The sequence below is a fragment of the Papaver somniferum genome, chromosome 10, assembly GCF_003573695.1.
Source record: "Papaver somniferum cultivar HN1 chromosome 10, ASM357369v1, whole genome shotgun sequence".
NCBI classification, from domain to species: Eukaryota; Viridiplantae; Streptophyta; class Magnoliopsida; order Ranunculales; family Papaveraceae; genus Papaver; species Papaver somniferum.
Genome location: NC_039367.1, coordinates 59286128 through 59310598, shown reverse-complemented (window position 1 = coordinate 59310598; position 24471 = coordinate 59286128). Strand labels below are relative to the sequence as shown.

The 24471-nt window shown below is 36.4% G+C and overlaps 1 protein-coding gene and 1 long non-coding RNA gene across 2 annotated transcripts; both read right to left on the bottom strand.

Moving 5' to 3' along the window:
- Positions 1–474: 474 nt before the first annotated feature.
- On the bottom strand, positions 475–5338 carry LOC113315684 (inositol transporter 4-like). Its single transcript, XM_026563944.1, has 8 exons — positions 5292–5338; positions 4712–4766; positions 4106–4228; positions 3323–3410; positions 2382–2452; positions 1862–2230; positions 1650–1757; positions 475–1533 (listed from the first exon to the last, which is right to left on the bottom strand). Exons 1-8 carry the CDS (start codon positions 5336–5338, stop codon positions 475–477), a joined length of 1920 nt encoding a protein of 639 aa, XP_026419729.1.
- Positions 5339–9940: 4602 nt separating this feature from the next.
- LOC113315771 lies at positions 9941–13551 on the bottom strand. Its single transcript, XR_003342956.1, has 3 exons — positions 13169–13551; positions 10416–10602; positions 9941–10283 (listed from the first exon to the last, which is right to left on the bottom strand). It is a non-coding gene; the product is annotated as an uncharacterized LOC113315771 (long non-coding RNA).
- Positions 13552–24471: the final 10920 nt, after the last annotated feature.

Sequence of the window (24471 nt, the reverse complement as noted above, 5' to 3'; positions counted from 1 at the left end):
TTTTCTCTACAAAACATTTATGACCGTGCAACGTACGTGTGCAACAACTGTATATATCCCAAATTTTATTTTTGTACCCAAAAAATGCACCTGTAATGAAACATACTTTCTGCAAATATCTGCCATGTGCAGAGCACGGGTGTCACACCTAGTATTGATTAATTTCCATACGAAAAAAATAAAAATCCAATCACTGGGAAAGAAAATTTTAAGATCTGGACCATTATAAGTGCGAAAGGAAAAAGCTTCCTGCGGTGCTATACTAAACCATCATACCTGTACACCAGAGACGTGTAAAAGTTAAGTGTGGGCCAAATAAATTTGGTGGACCATCAAGATTTAATCATTCAATGCTGTTTCAGGGTCCCATTCAGGTTTTAAAAAGTCTACCCCGTTAAATGGTGGAGGGAATTTGTTCCACCACCGTTGCCCTACCACTAGCACTGCCGGATTACAATTCTTAATAATAACAAACTAGGTAGCAATAAGAACAGCCCTGAGTTCTTTATGCAACTCCGTATCTTCATCTTCCAGGTGATAATCATTCATTTTAATATATTTTTCCCGCATCAATACCTTTTCCACCTCTTCAAGCTGCAACCCTTTGGTCTCTGGAATGTAGATGTAAATAAAAAGACCCACTCCTACTGAAAACAACAACAACATCAAGAGCATCTCTGCAACAGAAAGATAGCACCCCAAGCTGTCGAAAAAGAAATCTTGCACTATTATCTTCGAGCACCAGTAAACAACATTGATCATTACCAAACAAATTGTTCTATATTTAATTGGATATATCTCTGAGTTTATTATCCAAGGAATTGTTCCAATACCTAATGAATAGAAGACTATATACATCGCTAAAGCCGTCAATGCTAATAATCCCATACCAGATGCTCTTTCTTCACCAATATCGTACCAAAATTCTCGATTCTCATTTCTTAGATTGCTGTTCAAAAAAGGAAATATTATGTTTCCAACACTATTGCTCCCAGTATAAAACAAACAAGATAATAACCCGAGAGATGATATTATTCCACATATGCTAACAAGAAGAAGTCTTCTCCTCCCAAGACGATCAACTAAAGTGGTACAGATTAACGTACCAACTAAAACAAGAGATGATGTGATGAGAGGGATTTTTGAAGAGGCAATCTCTGCATTGCCATTTTCTGTTTTACTAGTATTGCATAGGTTAGTCGTCAAGAGAAATATGGTGTAGCTGTAATGCATGATCATGCTTATACCCACAAATTGCTGAGCCACAATTGAACCAAAACCAACGATGATTCTCTCAAAAGGAACCTTGTACCAAATAATAGTTAGCCTATCCAGAAACTTCAACTCTTTTTCTTTTTCTTGTTGTCTTTCGGCTGCTTCAACCTCCTCCCCTAAGGATACCTCCATAGCTTTCACTTCTTTGAAAACTTCACAAGAAGACCGTATCAACTCTAATGATTCCTTCGCTTGTTGTATGTGGCCCTGAGGATATGGATCAAGAAAATGAGAGCTACTTGTTAAACTCAGGGTCATCTGATGATATAAGCATATACAATAAAGCTTTATATACGAACGGGTCAAACTGCATCGACTCCTTTGCTAATGGGAGTCAACTAATTTTGTAAAATTATTAGCTGAATATGTTATACCTTTCGATAGAGCCACCTAGGAGATTCAGGAAGTACACCTGATATGGTTACAGTAACATGAATTATAGGTAGAATTATAGCAAGCATCCATTGCCACGACTGGATTTCCTGCAAAATTAAATTTTCCGTTAAAATTCTTATTGGTTCAACATTCTCATTGGAAGTCCACATAAATATAGTCCAAGTGCATGCCCTTAAAATTAAAAAAGTACCCGAGTGGTCGAGGAGCTTAGAAGACTGAGAAGATGATAAACTATTTGGCCTCCTGCAATCTGTAAGAAAACGGTACTAACAAGGGCACCTCTTATGGTAGAAGGAGAAATTTCTGAGATGTAAACTGTCAAAAATATTAGGGATAACGCTCCCGCAATTCCAAGAAGAACTAATCCCGGGGATTGCCAAGGCGTTTCATCGGGAAAATAATTTACCAAGGAGATCCACAAAGTTGGAACGTAGAAAATGAATAGCAAACCAGTAGATGAAATTAACACTAACGGCCCGTTATTATGATAAATATCATGTAATGAAATAACACCACAAAAAGCAGCTCCACATTCAAGAAATATCATCCAGTTGATTTCCTGCATAAACAAAAAACAGTAGCATGCTTTGCTGTTAAATAGGAAAGATAAGTAAGACTACGATTCGAACCATGGATGACTAAGCGTAGTAGAATAGTTATTAAGATGTAATTTATAAAATTAGATCGATACAGAAGTAGTATTGTCTTACTTGTGCCCGAGCATATTTCCAAGCAGATCTTTTAACCTCTTCCGGAGCATAAGCCGTTGCACAAATTGCTGCTGCACACAACAAACAATAACCATGAACATACTTTAGAGCTTTCTAAATTTGAAGAGTTTCATTAATTGATGACCTAATAGTAAGTGTCACTTTTTCTACCGAGTGGAATGAGTGACATGGAAAACGAGCACGCTCGTGTACACAGCGTCAACTTTGTAACTTTGTTAGCATCGAACTTAAAACTAAATAACAAAGAGTGAGTGGCATAGAATCATTTTAAAGCTACGTGCTATATATCAATATATGGAATTAGCAAACATTATCTTTTTTATTTCGCTTGTTCCGAAGTTAGAAAGATTTGGAACTCAACCATAGAATTAATTAAGATTTGAAACATAAGTCTTTGTAACATGTTAGGGAGGATTACAGCGCAATAGGATATGGAGTGATATTCCAATGCATTAAAATTTGCCCTTTTGCTCTCAAAAAAAATAATATTCCAATGCAATAATAAAGACAAGTATCAAATGTAAAACGAAACTGCGCCTGTATAGTCTTTATTGGCAAGAAAGCGATAGACGGAAAAAGTGCGAGAGCAGCAGTACCAAAATGGGTGACCGCCATGGGTGGAGCCAAGGGTTGACCAACCCTAGCTCTAGCCCCCTAAAATCCTAATAATCTTATAAAACCCCCTAAAATTCTGACTATATTCTGTATTTAGCCCACCTTGTGTTTAGTATTTAGTCCACTCAGTCCAACTTTTTTATAAAATTTTAATCTAGCCACCCTAAATCTTAAACTGTGGCTCTGCCGCAGCTGGGAAAATACTTGTGTACCTTTGTTTGGTTAAAAGCCAACCATTTCTTAGAAAAAGGTGAGAGCAATACTAAGGTGAGAGCAGTACAAATGGCAGAAAAAAAAATTATTACCCAAGTAATAGCCAAAGACGAGAGCAGGTATACTAGCCAAGAGTGCATAGACAGTGACGACAAGCCTTTTCTTCAGCATAGTATTCATCTGATGTGGTCGATAATGATGATTAAACAGGATCTATCTTGATGATCCTCCTCTATCAGGAGGAGGTTGGAGGGGATGAAAAATATTTTTCCCATTGTCAGTTGAATATATATGATGCAAGTTTAAAAAGTATGATGTGAATACCCAAGTGTGTAAAACTGTACATAAAGTAAAAGAAAAGGTTTTAGACATTAATTGCTTTGAAAACTACAAGAGTTGAAAATTTAATAGTAAAAGTGAGGTGTTTCAAATTATTCTTCTCCCGTGGAGATACGTTTTGTTCTATTAACTCAAGACTTTCTTACCTCCTCCTCGTACGAAAGGAGTTTAGTTGGTGATTCCTACTTTGGGGGCTATATATATAGATGTATGATACCCACCTCACCAGTGAGCTCAATGATAATCTCCCTGGTTCATACCAGGACCCAAACTTAATTTATTATTATACGTAGAGACATCGTGGATTCCCGCATTGCATCGCGCCACGAAATCTGTTGCGGTTACAACTCTCCAACATCACTAATTTAGGGCTTAAAAAAGGTTAGTTTCCTCACTGATTTTGATGTAAATTTCGAATCAGTAAATTCCCCCTGTCCTAGTTAACCATGATCAAACCCTTTTTTTTTTACTAGAAAAACCGAAGAGTGTATGATGTGAATTAGTCCAAGGTTGAAGCTTAGACGAAAAACACTTACCTCTGTATGAGCAAGCAAGAATTCCACGAATTCCTTCTTCGATTCCGCTTGATATGATTTTTCTGTGTCTGTGATTTTCGGAGATTTTAGTTTGCGTTTAGTGAAAAAATAGAGAGGAGAGTCCTTTATATATACATAGATAGATAAATAAAAGACAAAAAGACAAAAAAAACAGGTTTCTCGAGTTTGATAGAAATTAGGATGCCTTGTGTTTTACTCGGGAGGATGGATGGAGATGTCTTGTTTTGAGGATCGGGTTATAGTTTTGTTGGTTCCGATCAGTTCTGTCTTATGAGTGTTTTGGGGTTTTAAACATATCATCTTTTTTCGGCGACTTTTGTTACTTCTTTGTGATCCTTCTTCGATCTGTTTTGTTTTCGTTAACGCAGAGGCTGGGTTATTGTATTTTGTTTTGGATTCATGAATAGAATATGTATCTCTTTGGCTTCTAGAAATTTAATTTTTAAGGCTATCATGTCATTTGCCCGAGCAACCTTCAGAAACAATAATAACCAGACTTGCCAGCGCCTCTTCCGCATTGTGATTATTCCGTCAGTTTGAAGACCCTGTGTCAGACCTGTTCTGACAAATGCAGCCTATATGTACCAAGTGACTATCAACAGCAACAACAACAGCAGCAACAACAGCAACAGTGCAACTCCTGCACCAAATAAACCACGATCATGTTAATTACAGAAAACTCAGCTTCTATTACCACAGTCGAGCACTAATAGCCTATACCTATAGGCAATCCTTTTTGGACCTGTAGATTCTCAACCTTGCATTTCTTCAGGTCTCTTAGTTTAATTTGCATTATTATTTATTCAGTAGTGTAAGCCTTTGTCTTTTGCTTTCCTCGGTGTTTTATGTTTTAGAACCTTAGTCCTGCATTATATCTATATAAGGTGCAACACAACCTAGAGTTTCCCTAATTGTTGTATTAGACTTCCGTCTCGGAGTAACAGTATACATCAAATTGTAATTTTTGGCATTCACAACTGTAACTTGTAAGTGCTAGTTTATAAAGCACATTTGTAGTTATATTCTCTGCCCTTAAACTAGTCTACATACTACTTAGGTCTTGTAACCAGTTCTCTTCCACTGTCCTATATCATCTGCACATCAACTGTTGAAGATTTTATATTTAGGCATTTCCTCCGTACAAGCCCACTTAAACCTTATTCACTCATTCCCTCCTACACCTCTCACTCTCCCCCCTGCAGCAAAGCCCATTTAAACAAGTATGACGATCCTAGCTTGGAATTGTCAAGGCATTAACCTCCCATCATCTATTCAACACTTAAAAGGGTTGGTTTCTCTACACAAACCTAGCATATTATTTTTCTCCGAAAGTTTAGCTAACGAGCAACACATAAGAAGATTATCACAATCCCTTCAATTTAATAATTACTTCACCGTCCCAAAAATTGGAAGACGAGGCGGACTTGGCTTAATGTGGGAAGACAACCTAAATATCCAAATATTATTCCACTCTCAAAACTACATCCATACAAAAGTTACGCCACCACCTCCAGAACAACCATGGTTCTGCACGGGTAACTATGGCCCACCGCATCCCGATACAAGGAAAATTCTTTGGCAAGAATTTCCAACAATCTTTAACAACATCAATCCATCCATACCTTGGATTCTACTAGGAGATTTAAATGATGTCCCAGATCAATCAGAAAAAAAAAGGAGGAAGACAAGTAACATATGCTCAATCTCAACCTCTACTCACTATGATGGACTAGATGGGTTTTATTGATCTGGGTTCCGAGGAGACCCCTACACCTGGACAAACAACCAAATGGGGCAAGATAACATTCTAGAAAGATTAAATAGAGCTCTGGCAACCCAACATTGGAGGACGGCAAATCCACATGCAGTAGTTACTCATCTTCCAAGAATAGCATCTGATCACGCACCAATACTATTACAGGAGAAAGCAATGGACTGGCAGGGTACAAAAAACTACAAATTTGAGCACCTATGGCTCTCTCATCCTCAACTCAGGCAAGTAGTTGAATCGGCTTGGGAGCAACAACAAGATAATGAACCTACCCTCAACCTCCAACTCAAGCTCATAACAACCGGACAGACTCTCTTGGAATGGAACAAAGTAACTTTTGGCCACTTGCCAACTATGATCAAGAAATCGACAGCCAACATAAAGCACGCTCAACATCAATGTGCAACCCAATCGGGCTCCGACCTGGAATATTGGCTGCATCAAGAGAAACAACTAGGAATAGACCATGTAGAACTATTACAATGTCATGCGACATACTGGCAACAAAGATCTATAATTCAATGGCTATGATCAGGCGATCTCAACACAACTTTTTTCACAGCTACCATTCACAGAGCCTGTAACAATATACAACAACTACAAGACCCACAAAACAATTGGATTAACAAAAAAGAAGACGTTGTTCAGCTCATTCTGGATCACTACACTCAATAATATACGGCGCCGCCTACAGTGATAAATGAAGATCTCTTTACAAATATCAGTCCAAGATTAACTCCCAGACAGTCGGAACTACTTACGAAGGAAGTAACTACAACAGAAATCAAACAAACCCTCTTCTCCATAAATTCTGAAAGTGCTTCAGTTCCAGATGGCTATACAAGTAAGTTTTTCAAAGTTTTCTGGGAAACAACTCACCCCCAATTGATACCAATGGTTCGTAGTTTTTTAATAACTTAAGTATGCATCCTCTCATGAATCGCACAAACATAACACTAATACCTAAAGTCGACCACCCTTCAAAACCTTCACAGTACAGGCCCATAGGGCTCTGTAACGTCACATATAAAATCATTTCAAAAAATTTGGTCAATCGAATTAGACCCCTTCTCCCCTTTTTGATAAGCCCTTACCAAAGTGCTTTTGTTCCACAAAGATCAATACACGATAATATAGTCATTGCTGGAGAACTCTTCCATCATATCAAAACCTCAAACCTCACCAAAAACCTAAAAATAGCTCTCAAACTAGACATCCAGAAAGCCTATGATAGCTTAGATTGGGGATTCATCAAAACCTCATTTACAAAACTAGGATTTCCACCAGCCTTTATAGACTACATTATGTTGTGCGTCACAACAGTTACATACTCGATCAACATAAATGGTACGCCTCATGGCTACATCATCCCAAGTAGAGGTATCAGACAAGGAGACCCACTATCCTCCTATATTTATATCATATGTGTTGAAATCCTATCAACAAATCTAGGAAACCTTCAAAACCAAAAGTTAGTCCAAGGACTTAACATATCAAAAAAAGCACCACCAATTATTCATTTAATGTATGCGTATGATTTACCGATCGCATACAAAGCTTCAGACCAAAGTAACTGACACCTTAAAACCCTGCCCCTCTCCTATAACACTTCTGCTGGACAAGTCATCAATACTACCAAATCAGTAATTATACATCACCCAAACCTAGACCTGATCAAGATAAACGATCTTCAACAATTCTTCAATATGCCAGCTACATTAAAACCTCCAACCTATCTGGGAGTCCAATTCAAACATGGAAGGACATTCATTCAAACCTTCGCTCCCCTCCTACAGAGATTAGCCCGAAAAGCTAAAGGATGGATGAAAAAATGCCTAACTCCAGCCGGAAGACTCACTCTAATCAAAACCTCCCTAATTCTCACTTCAAATCACATCATGCAAACACAAAACCTACCCGCCAATATTCACAAACAAATAGATCGTATCACCAGAGATTTTTTCTGGGGACACGACTCAACAACTAAAAAACTCCACCCCATAGGATGGGATAAAGTAACAAAACCATTATCCGAAGGAGGACTAGGAATAAGGAAGAGCAATGATCATAATAAAGCACTTCTCATGAAGAGAATATGGAATCTACATGAACAACCTAACTCTATCCGTGGAAGTCTCTTCAGTGCAAAGTATCTTGATCAACAACCAATACTACAAGGCATTAATTCTATACCCTCCTCCTCCAGTCCGCAATGGAGACAACTGACATCAATTGTCCCTACCATGCAACATCTAATATTTCATCGTATTGGAAATGGACTATCAACCCCAATAGAAGACAATTGGATTCCACACTCAACAAATCTAGACCCAACACAATGCTACCCAATCCGAATGGTAGCGGATATCATCGACCCAATATCCCTTTCCTAGAACCATGAAAAATTAAACACCCTTCCCAATCCTATAATCCAAAAAATCATAAACATCCACCTCCCCAAAATAGTCCCCAGGATAAAATTATCTGGCACACTCAAAATCTGGAAACTACACTACCTCTTCAGGATACAAATGTCTAACCCAGGGCCAACCAAATCACACCCCTCTACCACCTACCAAATTTCTGTGGACTTTACCATGTCCACCAAAAATTCGGCTTTTCTGTTGGAAAGCCATCAATGAAGGATTACCAACATTCTCTCTCTTACATCACATCCATTTGACCAACTCAGACATATTCCCAAGATGCAACACAGATCCAAAATTGGCGAGTCACCTTCTAATTCATTGTTCAACATCAACTAATTCATGGAACACCTTATTCAATCAACTTACAAATTCACCAAACTCCAATCCCCCACCAGCTTTCACCTTAACACCTCAAACAACCATTTCCCAAATCCTTCAACAACCTGCGCCAACATCTGTAATCTCCTATTTTTGTTTTCTATTATGGACCTTATGGCTGGCTAGGAATGATCTAATATACCAACAAAAGCAAACAACTTCGGAAGAAATCCTAGCATGGGCACAAAAACTGCAACAAGAATACTACGGGGCTCTACACTCTTCTCTACCAATCATTCCAGGAGATACACCCGTTATTTGACCACTCAATAAGAGACAAAAGGATATCAACAATATCGGTAGGATGGTCCATTCCAAACATCAACTGGATCAAGATTAACACCGATGGAGCTACCAGAGGTCATCCAGGATTTGCAGGAGCAGGGTTCATCTGCAGAGATTCAAACGCAATAATGTTATTGGCTCTAGATCAACCACTGGGAATTACAACTGCGGAAACTTGGGCTATGCTTTTGGCTTCAAGAACAGCAACAGAAAGACAATGGCCAAAAGTTCTCTTTGAAACCGACTCGGAAAACCTACTGCTCTTCATCACTTCCTCTACCCCTCCACCTTGGCAAATAGCAGGAATGATTGAGGAAATAAAATTTAGATTTCATCAGATCCCACAGGCTTCTATTCAGCACAACTATAAAGAAGGAAATCAAGCAGCCGACGGGTTGGCCAATCATGCGGCGGATGGAAGTCAGACAGGAAGTTTATCAACCAAAATATGGGACCAGGCAATCCCATCTTTTATTAATCAAATTTTATTTCATGATTCCGTGGGTACCACATACCCACGACAAATTGTAAACTAATTTCTTTTAATAAGATGTATGCTTAAAAAAAAAATTAGGATAAGTGGTAATGTTGGAGTTTTTGGTTAAACTCAAACTACTCGATCGGTAAGTCATAGACTTGGTCGTGTGTTAGTCATGTGCGTCTAGTTTTCACACGTATTGTTAGTTGCTGAATGTCTCTGTTAGAGCATCTCCAATGAGACTTTTTCAATGGAGAAATTCACACGTATTGTTAGTTGCTGAATGTCTCTGTTAGAGCATCTCCAATGAGACTTTTTCAATGGGAAAATTATCAATTTGGTCCTATTTTGAAATTCTGTTTGGTCCTTATTTATTCAAAAATATTAAAGTATCTAAAGTATCCTTTCTCCCTCGTGATGTGCCTGCCCCCATGAAAAGACGATTGCTTATTCCATAACTGACGCACACAAAGTCCTATAATTGAAGTTTTTATTCCAAAATTGATGCACACGAAGTCCTATAATTAATGTTCCTTTTGAGATCGAGCCGTTTGACATCAACACTCTCGCGTAGTGTTTACAAAGAAATATCGTCTGATGAAAGTTTTCCAGTTGAATAGAAGAACATGATCAACCGGAATAGAAATATAGATTTCCAAGTTGGACACAATAAAATTAGAGCAGATTTGGTTATAGAAGTGTTCACCGCCACTGTTCTTATTCTTCACCTGAAATTTCTCTTGTTCCTCTCTTTTCATAGGATCCATGCCAAATCTTTAAGATTGTTCATCCTCCATGCCAAATCTTTTTGCAACACTGAGCTTGGAAAAACCCATTTTACGACAAACTGCGTAAGATTCTCAAAAAATACATCCAAACCTCCCCAAAAAATATTGCAATGACAAAATATATGCTCCACAGACTCTTTTATAGCGTGAATGAACTTACGTTTTTTTTTGCCTGCCACTGGAATTCCCCCAGATTGAAGCATGGTTAAAGTTGGCAGTGAATCCTCCAAGGCAGTCCAAAGCATAAAGGAACCTTACGGTGCGTCTTTGTCCACAGAAAAGAAGCTGATGCGCCACTGCCATTTGATTTCTCCAGTAAAGATCCATAACAAAGATAAGAATTAAACCTTGTAAAAATAAGAAGTTAACAACTGATGAGTGGAAGTCAAAATAAGAGACTGCATCCGTAAGAAAGAATATTCAGAAAAGATTCGATGAATAATTTTTATTTTTTTATTGAAACCATTAAAGACACAAGAACAGCCAAGCAAAGTTAGCTAACTATACGATATATTTGATATTAGCAGTGAGACTAAGTCTTCAACATGAACCAAGAAGCGATAAGATTAATTTGAAATCTTGAACAATACGTGAGTTCAAAATATAATCTAGTTGCTTCTTATTGAACTTGCAACTAAAGCACTCAACTATTGCAGACATAACCCATTATTATGGCATATCTGAAGCAATATTTTTCAGGAGTGGTAAAAAATTGATAAAGATGCTACTTATTTTTAACTCATCATCACTGGTTACAGCTCCTTGATATCTTGCAGACAAATCAAAGGTTACACGATAAGCATTTGGAGTCTTTGCTTATCCAAATGCTCATCTCTACTCAAATGGCATAGACAGAATACCAAATTGTGTTCCCATACAAATAACCATCCGAATAAGAGCAAGAGCAACTTGATTTGAATGATCAGAGAAGTGTCAATGTTTTTCTTGATTTGTTATGTCTATACTTTTGTGTGGTCTGTATGGACTTGGTGAAGGTAGCTAATTAAGCAATTTCTTGGAATTTGCTTTTGCAGTAAGCCCAATGTATGTATGTTGTGTTACGAACCCAAAATTTAAAGCCAACATCACAAAAACAAACATAGTTCAGAACGGCAACTATACTGTAACATTGAAATACTAACGCAGGCAGTTGTTGTCATTGTTCAAAAACTTAGGACAATGTAGATCATATCAGCTATCCGTTGCAATTATGGTTCTTTCCACTTTCATGGGGAATTATTGCAGCTTATTGAATCCAAATTTCATAAACCCCAGAAATTAACAATTCTATAGAGTTTCATACAACTACAGAAAAATTTCCAAAACCCTTAAAATTCTCAAACTCATTACCAAGAATTACATGAATGAAAAGAGAATCAGATGTACCTGTAACTTTAATGCAATTTTATAAATTCATCTATCGTTTTGGTTTTTTTTCTTTTTTTGTTCGTCTTGTTGAAAGTTGAAACTGAAGTAAAACTAAAGAAAGTAAATTGGGAAGAAAAAATAAAATGGTTTTTGTCGTTTCTTCTCAGCTTCCATGTCTAGCCGAGCTTGTATTCTAGGACTATGACAAATCTCCATTTGTATTAGAACCTGAGCTTGTAACTCATCTAACCTTATGCAGATCTAATTGAACATGATATTGCATCCTCCCTCACTATTCATGATTGGGTCATCAAGTGAACCATGGATAACTCCTTGAAAGATAAGGCAATTGATGTTTTTACTATTGCTTGGAGCATATGGAAAGATAGATGCTTCCACACTTTTCAGGAGAAAGTTTTCAATCATTTCTCTACAGCTAGATTGGCTCTTAAACTAGTCAATGACACAGAAATCTATTTAAAAAATGATACTCCTCTTTCTGTCCCCTCTCATGATCTTGCAGAAGAAAAGAACTTATCTTCTGTCACTGTCTCTTTACCACATGAGTGTGTTATTTTTTCTGTGATGCAACTTTTGATAAGGATACTAAATTCTCTGGTATTGATCTTATTTTGACAGATATCTCAGGCTACTTCATTGGATGCAAGCTTAAGGCAGGATCAGGGAGGAATGCTGAAGAAGCAGAAAGTCTGGCTGTTTTGGAGGCAGTGCAATGGGAAAAAGAGAAAAGCTTGCAGAAGATTTGTTTTATTAGTGATGCTAAAGTAGTTACTGAGTCTCTGAACTCATCTTCCAACCAGTTATACTGATATAATAAAACATTCATAAATGACTATAAAACTTTAGCTTCCAATTTTTTGTTTTCTCAATTTAACTTCTTAAAAAGGAACCATATTATTATGGCTGATCAAGCAGCCAAATTTAGCAAGAGGTCTAGAACCTCAGGGGAATGGTGGGGAAATGTCCCAAGTTTCCTTAACTCCACTGTGTAATTGCTCTTCTTAGCAATAAAACTTTTACTTGGCAAAAAAAAAAAACAATAAATAAAATTAGGAACTTATCTGGTATGTTTTTTTTTTTTTTGCTGAGACTTATCTGGTATGTAACCCCAACATTAAACTTAATAGTGAAATGATGAATCACATTGTGAGGTAACAAATGAGACAGCCACATCATCAAAATTAAGTTTAATCAGAAGGTTGAAAATTTAAAAATATCATGGTAACAAATATACTTAATTTTTGCTCCTGGGAATTTTGTCGAACAACTAAAAGGCCTGCAAACCAAGGTGTTATGCAAACCTGTTCTGCAAATATCGAAGACGGCAAGACGCTGTAGTTGATGATTTGAGAATCCAATTTCAACGGATTTTATGATATTAATTTCAGCGAATAATGAAATTGAGTAATTGTGAGTTTGTGTAACCTAATATGAAGACTAAATGCCAGAGAATCATGTACATAGTTATCCATCTCTATGAAGACCCCAATTTCAAAATTAAACCCCAACTTTATTCAAACATACCTGGTTAGATACCGTAGTATCCACACATAATTAAAAAAGCCAAACTTTTCTTTATCTGTGAAGAAGAATACCCATCGACCCTTATGATCGTGAATCAATTTCTGAGAATTCTAGAGAGATTGAGAAGTAGTAAGAAATTGTGGATGGGCAAGCTTGAAGCTTCATATAACATCTGGTCGTCCTCCCCAAATGCGTAAATTGGAGAGTGATACAATTGATTTCACTTGTTGTTTTGATGTAAAGGCATTAGGGTCGAACTACAAAAGTTGATCTGAACTGGGAATGGAGAATCGCAGTAGATTTGTGTTTAACATTGGTTCTGACTTGACAGTCTTCGACGGATCTAGGTACCAACCCTTAATATTGCAAATGTTGGGTACCAAAGCAATGTGCTGGTCATTTGCCAGATACCAAACATTAAATAACCCTTAAACTTTTAGAAAATATCCTCTAAACTACAAACCCATGAATCCGAATAAGCATATTAATTAATCCTGATACGGCTACACTATGATGTTACCCCAGACATAACAATATGAAGCTGACAAGAAGAAGAGAAAAAGTTACTCAGTCGAAAGATGATGCAGTGATGAAATACAATTGATATTTCGAGATGGTATGATAATGGCTTTCGATGGAAACAAAAAATGTAGAAAACAATTTGTTCATAAAAAAACAGAGAGAAGGAAAAAGAACCGTGAGAAATTTCAGATTTTGATTTATAAATAATTTTTTAACATATCTAATCTATTTTTATTCATAAAAAACTGACAAGGATGGTAACAAATCCTCTTGGTGAACCTCCGAAACAAGAGGTTGACTAATAGGATGTCTATCTAAATTTATGCCATGTCATTTGCTGATTTCTATCGTATGCGTCAAAAATAATATTACTTTCTCACTACTCAAAATATATTAAATAACAAGGGTAAGAAAGGACCGTTCCCACAGAGAGGTCTTGGTTGTCGTTTGTTTCGGTTTCCTATGAATAACAAGGGGGATATTATGATTTTATCTAAATAAAACTAAAATAAAAACAAATAAGAAAACGTAGCACGTAAATCAAGGATGTGAAAGTATTGGATAAAGGTTTCATCTTCAATTGTAAGCAGTGTTTGAATGTATGATTGGAATTCATGTTTAATCTCGTTATCATCAAAAGCCCTAGAGTATCAAGAGATCAAGTTACTCCGTTAATTTCCTAAAATCATCACACTTCCATGTAAAACGATGCAAGTATGAATACTACCTAGAGAATAACCCGATGCGTTGAGCTAATCAAGTTCAATTTCCAAAAGTGCATTAAGAATGGTGAAATTGGCTAATCAATGCAATTGAAATACATTGCGCAAACAATTCGAATGAAGGTCAATTTCTACATATGATTACAAGAAAGTATCACTACAATCCGTAATCATATCATGCTACTCGTATTCAAGGTTATCGCTCGATGATTAACCCTAAACTAGCTATAGATATGTGTTAGAGCACTGCTCGGTCGAACTCGCAAGTGTTGCTATCTCAAGATTGTTTGTCGAGTTTAGTTGATCAAAACTATATACTTGATTTCTAGTCTACTTATAGCTATGTCTCGGATTAGGATAGAAGTGTGTAGTTGAGCTTTACACTTCACGGCGTTCACCAACTGAAAAAGAAGATCTTGGAGGAACTTCATCAACAAAAGGTATTTGGAGACAAAAACTTATCTATCACTCAAAAGTATACTCTATTCCATCTTCTAATGAGACCAAGTCGTATAGCTATATAGACTTTTACACTATACACATTTGATATTTCGAGCGGAGTTTATCTCGCTTATCTAGTTCATCATACAAGACGAAGAACTACTCAAGGAACTGGTGGAACTTCATCGAATAAAAGGTATGTGGAGATTTGAACTTATCTATCACTCAAAAGTCTATCTACTCTATCTCCTATCTTGAGACAAAAGTCGTTTTGTTATATAGACTTTGATTATACACATTTGCTATTTCGAGCTGAGTTTATCTCGCCTATCTATTTCTCGAAATATGTGTTGGTAAGCTTTCGCTTTGGCCAAGTTCATCTTTACCTAGTGACGAAAGTCATGTAATGTTTCAATCACTTTGAAAATGGCTTTGACGAAAAATAGTTTGTGAATAACAACTATATAAAGTCCTCTAAGAATGTTTCAATGATTGAAATGAGAGTTTAGATTATATAACCATTGTTGGATATAAGCATTATGTGACAACACATATATGTATAAATCCTTATTCCTTGAACCAAAGTATGCGTACTTTGTTGATCAGGAAAACCGGAACAAGAGCTGGGAACTCAGTCAGCAAACTGGCGGAGGTTCTCATCCCGAGAATTTCTACTGGAGTTTGTGAACTCCTTCCGTGAACTTAAGTCCGCGAACCTAGTCTATGAACTTGAGTTGGTTATATCTAAAGACGATATTTTGTGAACTTATATTTATATAAACTAAGGAATGCAAATTGCAAACCGTGGCTATAAAGTTCATGAGTCGATTCGAGTGATCAAATTGTCTTTTCTTCAATTGTGTCTTTTGTAGTTACGTAAGATTTCCTTGCAATTGAACAACTCTCTAACTAGTTCATTTGAGTCATTTGAACTAGTTATGGTGAAGAAGAATATGGTTGATATGAAAGTGATCATATGACTAACCATTTGGTTAACTATTGTTAAACCAACGAATGTACATGTTTGGGTACGGTTACACAAACCTAAAATCGTGCATTTCATTTGTGTGTAACAAGCTAAGTTTTCGATCCAACGGTTGAAAGATATTAGATTGAATCTAATCAGGTTTTCATCTAACCGTGAATATTGGTGCTTTGTTACTAAGCTAACATTGATTGCAAACCCGGATTTGAAAGACTATATAAGGGAGAACTCTAGCAACTGGGAAACCTAATACCCACACCTTCTGTGTGATACTAGTTGTATAAGCTAGAGTCGATTCTCCTTTAACCTTTGGTTTCTTCTTAAGAACTAGGTTAACGACTTAAAGACTTCATTGGGATTGTGAAGCCAGACCAATACTACTTTCTCGTAGTTGTGTGATCTAATCTTGTTGATTCTATCGTGTTGAGTACAATCGCAACGATTGGCTTGAGATTAATATCTCCGATAGGCAAGATATAAAAGTAGTCACAAACATCTTCGTCTCATCGTTTGTGATTCCAAAATATCTTCTTTCGCCGCGTCGATTAAGATTATTGTGAGGTGATTGATAATACTATGATGTTCTTCGGGAATATAAGTCCGGGTTATCAATTGGTTCCTGTTCACCTTGATTTATCAAAAGACGAAACAAAAACTGGTAGGTATTTCTGTGGGAGACAGATTTATCTATTATCGTAGAATTTTCTGTGTGATACAGATTTGTTTATTAAAGTCTTCGACTTTGGGTCGTACCAACTCTTAGTTGTGGGTGAGATCAGCTAAGGGAATCAAGTACGTAGCATCCTGCTGGGATCAGAGTCGTAGGAGCATAACTGTACCTTGGATTAGTGTGAGATTGATTGGGGTTCAACTACAGTCCAGACCGAAGTTAGTTTGTAGTAGGCTAGTGTCTGTAGCGGCTTAATACAGTGTGTGTTCAATCTGGACTAGGTCCCGGGGTTTTTCTTCATTTGCGGTTTCCTCGTTAACAAAATTCTGGTGTCTGTGTTATTTCTAAACAATATAATTGAAATATTACAGGTTGTGAATTAGGTTCAATCAATTAGAATATCCGACCTTTGGTTGTTGATTTAAATTGATTGACACTTGGATATTGGTCTTTGGTACCATCCAAGTTATCTCTCTTATATTTAATCAGACTCGCAGATTCTTATTTTATTGAACAAGGATTAAATCGAGAGATCGAGATAATATAACTCTTTGATATACTTTTTAAAGATTGAGTCTTGTTGATTCTCTTAAAAGTATATTGGAGTTTGTCCATACAGATTGCTAAGCGAAATATTGGGTGTAGTTGTTGTACCCCCGCTTTTTCAATTGGTATCAAAGCAGGAAAACACGTTTAAAGACCTTACAAGTATGTGTTTGTAGCGATCTGACTCTATGGATAAGATTATCTCTGATAACACAACATCAACTCAGAATAACTCGTGTGCGTATCCTTGTCCAGAAGCTTCTGAGAAAAACTTTGTATCTAGTCCTTTGACTGAATCTGCATTCAACTGGGAAAAATCTCTTGATGAACAGTTGGATGATCTTTCCGATGACAGTGATTCAGAAGAAGGACAAAGTATTGATGAGGAAGTCTCTCAATATATCAAGCTATTTGACTGTGCTTTGAAAGAAAAGAAGTCAACAACCTGCTTGAGTAAATACATGGCTCCTCTTTGTCAAGAAAACATAAAATTGAGAAAACTCTTTAAAGGATATGATGGTGGATATAAACTCTTACAATCTATCGTTAAATATCATCAAGAAGATGTTCGCTCAAAAAGGTTAGAATGCGATAATCTTCTTCGAAATCTTTGTGTGTTGAAAGAAAGACTTGCAGAAGCTGAGGCAAGATATGACTCTCAACAAAAATGTTTTGATGACAAAGAACTCAGTCTTCTCTCCAAAGAAAAATCCTTGGAGACTGACCGTGCAACTGCTCTTGGTAAAGTGAAATCACTGGAAGAGAATCTGAGTAAATTTAATTCTAGCTCTACTAAATTATCTTCTATGAGTGGAGCATGTAAAGAACATCGTGATACGCGTGGTCTGGGCTATAAAGGAATAGACGCTCCAAAAAATAGTAAGATCAATTTTGTTAAATCTAGTGATATTCCTTCATGTAAAAAAACTCTTGCAGCTGGTGATGTTCCTAAAAACAAGGATAATGTTCCTTCTAAAACTACTCCCACGAGAACAGTCAAGAGCAGATCCTTTAACTACTTTTATTGCGGAAATAAAGGACATCCTGAACGAATATGTCGTTTTCGTTTGAGGAATGAAAAACTTCACAACATTGTTGTTTGGATGTCTATAGAAGTTCTTAAACCTGTCTCTCATGTTGGAGTAAAAGGCATTGTTGACAATCAAGAAAAATACTGTGATAGGTCTTTTCTTAATTGTGCATTTGAAAATAAAAATGCCTATAATGGTAGAAGGAAAAACGGCAGAAAGGCAACTGACTTCTCAAATAACTCCGAGAAGAGAAAAAGGCAAAGAAAAAACAAATAAAAGCCAAATTCCGTTTCTACTGTTAAAAAGGACAGTAAACCAGAGGTATCTGCTCCAGATTTCATTCATATTAATAATCGAGTATCAGAGCTCAAGATTAGCATAAACAGACTCATACGGAGCATCAAAAAGACAATGAAAGCAACTGGCTCAGGTACTCCGTGCTCCTCTCTTGATAAAACTCCTTTAACTAACTCGAGTGATTTTTCTGTAAATCCTCTGAAAGGAGAAAAAGAAGAAAACAATATTGATGAGCAAAATGCTCATCTAAATACACCATGACTGCTCAATGAAGCATCCTTCTCTTTGATTAAAGAAGGATGCTCGTAGCTCTCAAGAACATTGTCTTGAGGAAGCTGTCAAGGTCGTATCTTTGTTGTTGTTTTTGATAATCTTAAAAATTTGTTGAGCCCCGCTCCAGTTCTTTCTTCTTGAAGATAATTCTTATCATCCTCTATTGAGAAAAATTCCCTGTTTAATCGTCCCTCCTCCAAGTAGTTGCTTCTCAGCAATTATGTTCTTGGATTTAAGAAGTTCATCCTTTGTTCAGCTCTGGTCCTCCATTCTGTTTGGTCACGTAAAGTTGTGACCACGAGTACACGTACACCTGACCCACACGGACATCAAGTTTCCTAGGGTTTTTATGGAACATCTTTATATAAATATGTGTCATCAACTGATACATTGTTCCATAAGGTCAAAAGATTCTGCTGAATTTTTTTGTGTGCACAATGGATGGAAGCAACAAAGATGATGAAGTCAAGAAAGGAAAGACTATCGAGTTTCATAAGAATCATGTGTTTCATAACATGCTATCATGATATCCATCATGAAAACGAACTACCAGTTCAGATGTCTTCACAACTGGTAGGAAATCTTCTTCGAGATTTTAAGATTGTTAGTGAACAACTCGGAATTGCAACAAGGAATCTTGATTTTCTGAAAAACGAACTGAAGAAAGCAACTGATGAGATCGTCCTTATTCAATCTCTAGTTGCTAACTGGGTATAGTTTTTTTTTTAAATCATGTTCTCTAAGAGATAGTTTGCCTAGTAAATCTTCTTTTCTTGTTTTATTTAGAAGAATAACTAGAGTTTGGAATAGCCATTATTGTGATTACACATAGCTATGTCCAATGTTTTCATCTTCATGTTTTTAGGTTTATTTGTTTAAATTCTAAAATTGTTTGGAAGATGATTTTTGTAGTATTAACCTTTATGGTTTTATATATTGCAATATATGGGATATGTGTGTTTGCGTCCGTGAACTATGATTGTCCCATACCTTGTCAAAAGTTAAGTCTTTCGTATGTCGATATGCATGTATTGATAAAAGAATGAATGGACTTTTGACATCACAAAAGTTAAGCCTATTACGTCAATTATTGATGGAAGATAGGTTAAAATCTTTTGTTTACAAGAGTTATGTCTAGTGTATGTCATTTTGCGAATAGTGATGGAAAATAGAATGAATCCTTGTGTATTCCGCAGTACTGATCTTCCCTGATCCATATTTTTATGTATTACCGTGAGGCTTCGTAAGTTTTCTTATGTTGGGCACTTTCGACTGAGTTGATTATCTTCTTATGATTAACTTAGTTGTTGCTCCATAAATTCTCTTATGTAGAGCATGACCAATTAAATTTATCACTTTTTATGGTTAATTTGATTGTATATTTCCGATTAGATTAATTATGGGTTCTCGTGTGATTAATCTAATTGAGTATTTTTGGATTCAAATTCATATTCGTATGTGATTTGTTGTGTCCAAAGAAATCCTTCTTTTCTCACGAAATTAAGGTCGCTCTTGTTGTTCTTTCGGGAATGATATATTATGGGAGAAATTTCTTAATTGAACTTGTGCTTAATTGACAAATCTTTGTGGGGAGTGCGGTGTGGAATATTATAGGAGTTATCTTGTATCTTTATAAACTCCTTGATGAAAGCATTTAGCTTCAGCTTTATGATTGCATCTAGACAAGTTGGTATGTACTTTCTTTTGGACATGAAATGTCTATTTCGGAAATTTCATTAGGATCCGGTTCTTGTACCTTTGCCAATTTTATTGACAAAAAGGGGGAGAATTAATATGTAGTTCACACTACAAATACATATGGTTTTCGGATCATTATGTAAGGGGGGGCGGTTTCCATGTGAGATGGAGTATTGACTAAGGGGGGGTGATACATATCACCATAGTATTGTTGTTGAAGTTGTGATACAATTGAACTTTGACGCTGTGTAATGATATGGATAACAATGATCGAGAATTATGTTTTCTCATTGTTATAGCTACAGATTTTCAACAACGATGATGCTGCACTTACAACCTTTGGGATCATTGGAGTACTTGGAAGTGACGAAGATTTCGAGTAATGTTGAAGATTAGGCATGTGGAATAGGATCTTGTAGGATCAGAATCTCGCAACAATTATGTCTTAGCGAAACTATCAATGGTATTGCACAATAGCGTCGCAGAACAATTTCAGAAACGACGTCAGTAAGGATCATGAGAAAGATGTGATAGTCTTGCGAAAATTAGAGAGCTTGCGAAGTTAACATTTGTAAGGTTGCGAGAATGTCGCAAACCATATCCGAAAATAAAGGATAGATTAGCTGTCATCCACTATGTATTTCCTTATAAATAGTCATTCGAGTTGCAAAAGAGGGAGAGATCTTTTTTGAGTAAGAAACAAGTAAATAGGAAAGAGAAAGTTCAGAGCAGAGTTCATTCTTGATTTCTTTATCTTTCGTGTAAGAACATTCAAAAATTAATCAATAAAATTAAGAGTGTAAACCTAAAAATGAGTTGATCAACAATGAAATCATATGAGGGGTGTAGTGTAGGATTTCCTGCAACTACATAATGGCACTAGAAACAGGGACGAGTTGAAGATTATTCTAAAGAAAACTAAAGATTGATATTGAGATTTGTGAAAATTTAAAGTGATTGATTAAGAATTTTTCATAATTTCTTGCAATATTGTTAGCATTGAAGAAATGTCTAGAAGAAGAAATACATCCGAACAACCGACTACTATTAGAAGAAGCAAGAGAATTGCTGGAAGAAAAAGAAGTGAAATGGGAGAATCTACTAGAATGAGAAATAATAGAGAAAATCTAATTCAATCGCCAATTCAACAGACATTAGTTCAAGAGAGGAATACAGATTATGACAGAGTGAGCGTACACACTCGGCGATCAAATTCAGCAGAAGAAATAGAAGAAGAACAACAAAATAGAAATTATAGACAGGAAGAGAGAAATCAAGAAGCAGATGAAGGAATAATTCATGGAAATGAGGAAATTGGAGCGTTAGAAACATTGAGACGAAGAATACATGAAGAAAGAAGAGCTGAGGCAGAGGAACGTGTGAATCTAACAAGGCAAAATCACGAATTAAGGATGGAGAATATCAGATTGCATAACAGAAGATCGAGAAGTATTACAAAATCATATTCCAGATCGACTAGAAGAGAAATGAGGCAAAATTCACCCACGATCAATGCTGGAAACAATATTCAAGAAGAAATATCAAATCCTAATGAAGAATATCGCGAAAATAGAGAAAGAACTGATGATCGTTATATTCCACAAAATGAAACTTTTGATGATGGGAAAATTGGAGGAAATCAAGAGAACGGGCAAATTCAAAGACAAAATGACCAAGATGGCGAAGGAAATCAAGAGGAGGGAAGAAGAATTTTACATGTGAGAGAAAATCAAAGAAATCAACAGACAATTGAAGAAGAAATTGAAAGACATAATGCTGAACAAGCACGTTTAATCTGCGAACGTGAAAGGTTGAGAGCGGAAATGGAAGAGCAAGAGCTTCAGGAGACAATTCGCCAAAACAATCATGACAATCGAGAAAGAAGGCGTATACAAAACCGGAATAATGATAATCTCAATGAGGAGTATGATAGAGTGAAGAGAATAGCTGAAAGACAGCGAATTGAGTTGATAAGAAATGAACAAAATTATGGAAGGGAAAATGAACGACATCATCATTTGAGAATTCAAGATAGGGATGAGGAAGAGAATCGCAGAAGAAGATGAGATGAGGATAATGAAGAAGAGATACGAAATTTCGCAAGAGAATATAGACGTGAACGCAGAAGAAGAGAAGCAAAATTAAAGAGACCAATGGGCCAAGATTCAGGTGTAAATAAACAAATCTTGAAAGAATTAGAAGAAATGAGAGGAATGCTAATTAACAGAGGAGAAGTAGGTAGAAGACAATTGGATGAAGCAATAGAAGAAGATGCGAAAACTCCATTTGCAAGGGAAGTACAATTAGGAGGAATACCACCGAAATGCAATTTGCCCGCATTAACCAGCATTTTCGATGGAACAACTTGTGCAATTCAACACATTAAAGCTTATGTGAGGTGCATGTTACAATGGGAAAATCATGATGCGGTATTGTTCAAGTATTTCGCATCCAGCTTAACAGGAGAAGCATTAAAATGGTTTGAAGGTTTACCAAAGAATACAATAACCTCCTTCAATCATTTGCAGACCACATTCTTGGGATCATATATAAGTAATAATTCCTCATGACCTGGTATAGAAGATGTGTTTGGATTAAAACAAAGGATTGGCGAAAGTTTGAAACACTTGACTAAAAGATGGAGAACTATGTGTAGCGAAATGGCTGGCCGTGTAGATGAGAGATATCTCATATTATCATTTATCAATGCTATGTTTGCAACAAACCTGTTGTATGTTCAAATTTTCAGAGTCAAGAATACGATTACAATGACTGAATTGCGAGAACTTCAAGAAGAATACATTGCTTTAGAGGAAAAACAAAATGAAATGGAATCATATCCAGTTGCGAACACCAGCTCACAAACAGCGAATGCAAGCTTATTACCCAAGCTAATAAACAGTGGCGAATACTTCGCAAGTACAACAAGAAAAGGACAAGTAACAATCAGCAGAAATTGGTAGCTATGGGGAGCCGAGATCAAGAAGAGTATGAAAGAGAAAGAAATTTCTACAGTCGTGGAGGAAATAACAAGATTCAAAGACTCGATCAACCGCAAGAAACTTATGGAGGTCAAAGACCAAACTTTAATAGAGGGCAAGGAGGTCACAAGTAATATGGGAAGAAATCAAGATGCCACCTCTAAAGGCAAGTGTAGAAGATATGGGAAGCTATAATTTTGATGGAGAATATACCAACACCATGGAACATGGGAACGGAACCGCCCCCAAATCACAGAAGTCATGAATTTTGTTCTATCATCATTTTCATGGACATACCACAAACGATTGCAGAAATGTAAAGAGAATTATTTTGAGAATGATAGATCAAGGAAAACTAAACGACTTTCTGGTAGGGCATCCGCAATCTCAACCATTACCACCACCGCCAGAACATCACAAAGTGAATACGATGAAAAAGAAAGAAACATTCTTCATAGAAGTTGGTGCAAAAGCAAAAAATCTATTCTGTCACTCTATCGTACATTCATATAAGACAATTGAAGATTTTCATGATAATGTTTTAAGTAGAGTGTTCGCAAGAGATAATAATGGAGAGAAATTATGAATATTGCGAAAATTTCGCGACTAGAGGAATGGCAGAAACAGATCATTTCTTTTACCGCAGAAGAAATTCCCGAAGGAGAAGAGGTGCATGACAATCCATTGGTAATAAAATTAGAAATTAATCCAAAACCAAAAGAAGATGAGGATGATGAAGCTGAAGATTCATGGGCAATCAATAGAATCCTAGTCGATACTGGAAGCTCTGTGAACATCTTATTTTATCATACTTATAAAACCATGGGTGGAAGAGATGATGATCTTATACCATCAACATATAAGATATATGGTTTTAATGGTACTGCTAACAAGCCTAAAGGGGAGGTTACTATGCAAATTCCATTGAAGGGAATATCTTCTGAAATCTCATTCTGTGTCGTTGATGTAGAATCACCCTACAATGCATTAATTGGTCGACCTTGGCTACATGGGATTCTAGGTGTAGCTTCAACTTTCCATCAATGCATCAAATTCCCTCACCCCAATGGTGTAGGAATCATAAAGGGAGATTGGGTTGAAGGAAAGAAATGTTACGAAACTGAGATAGAATCTTGC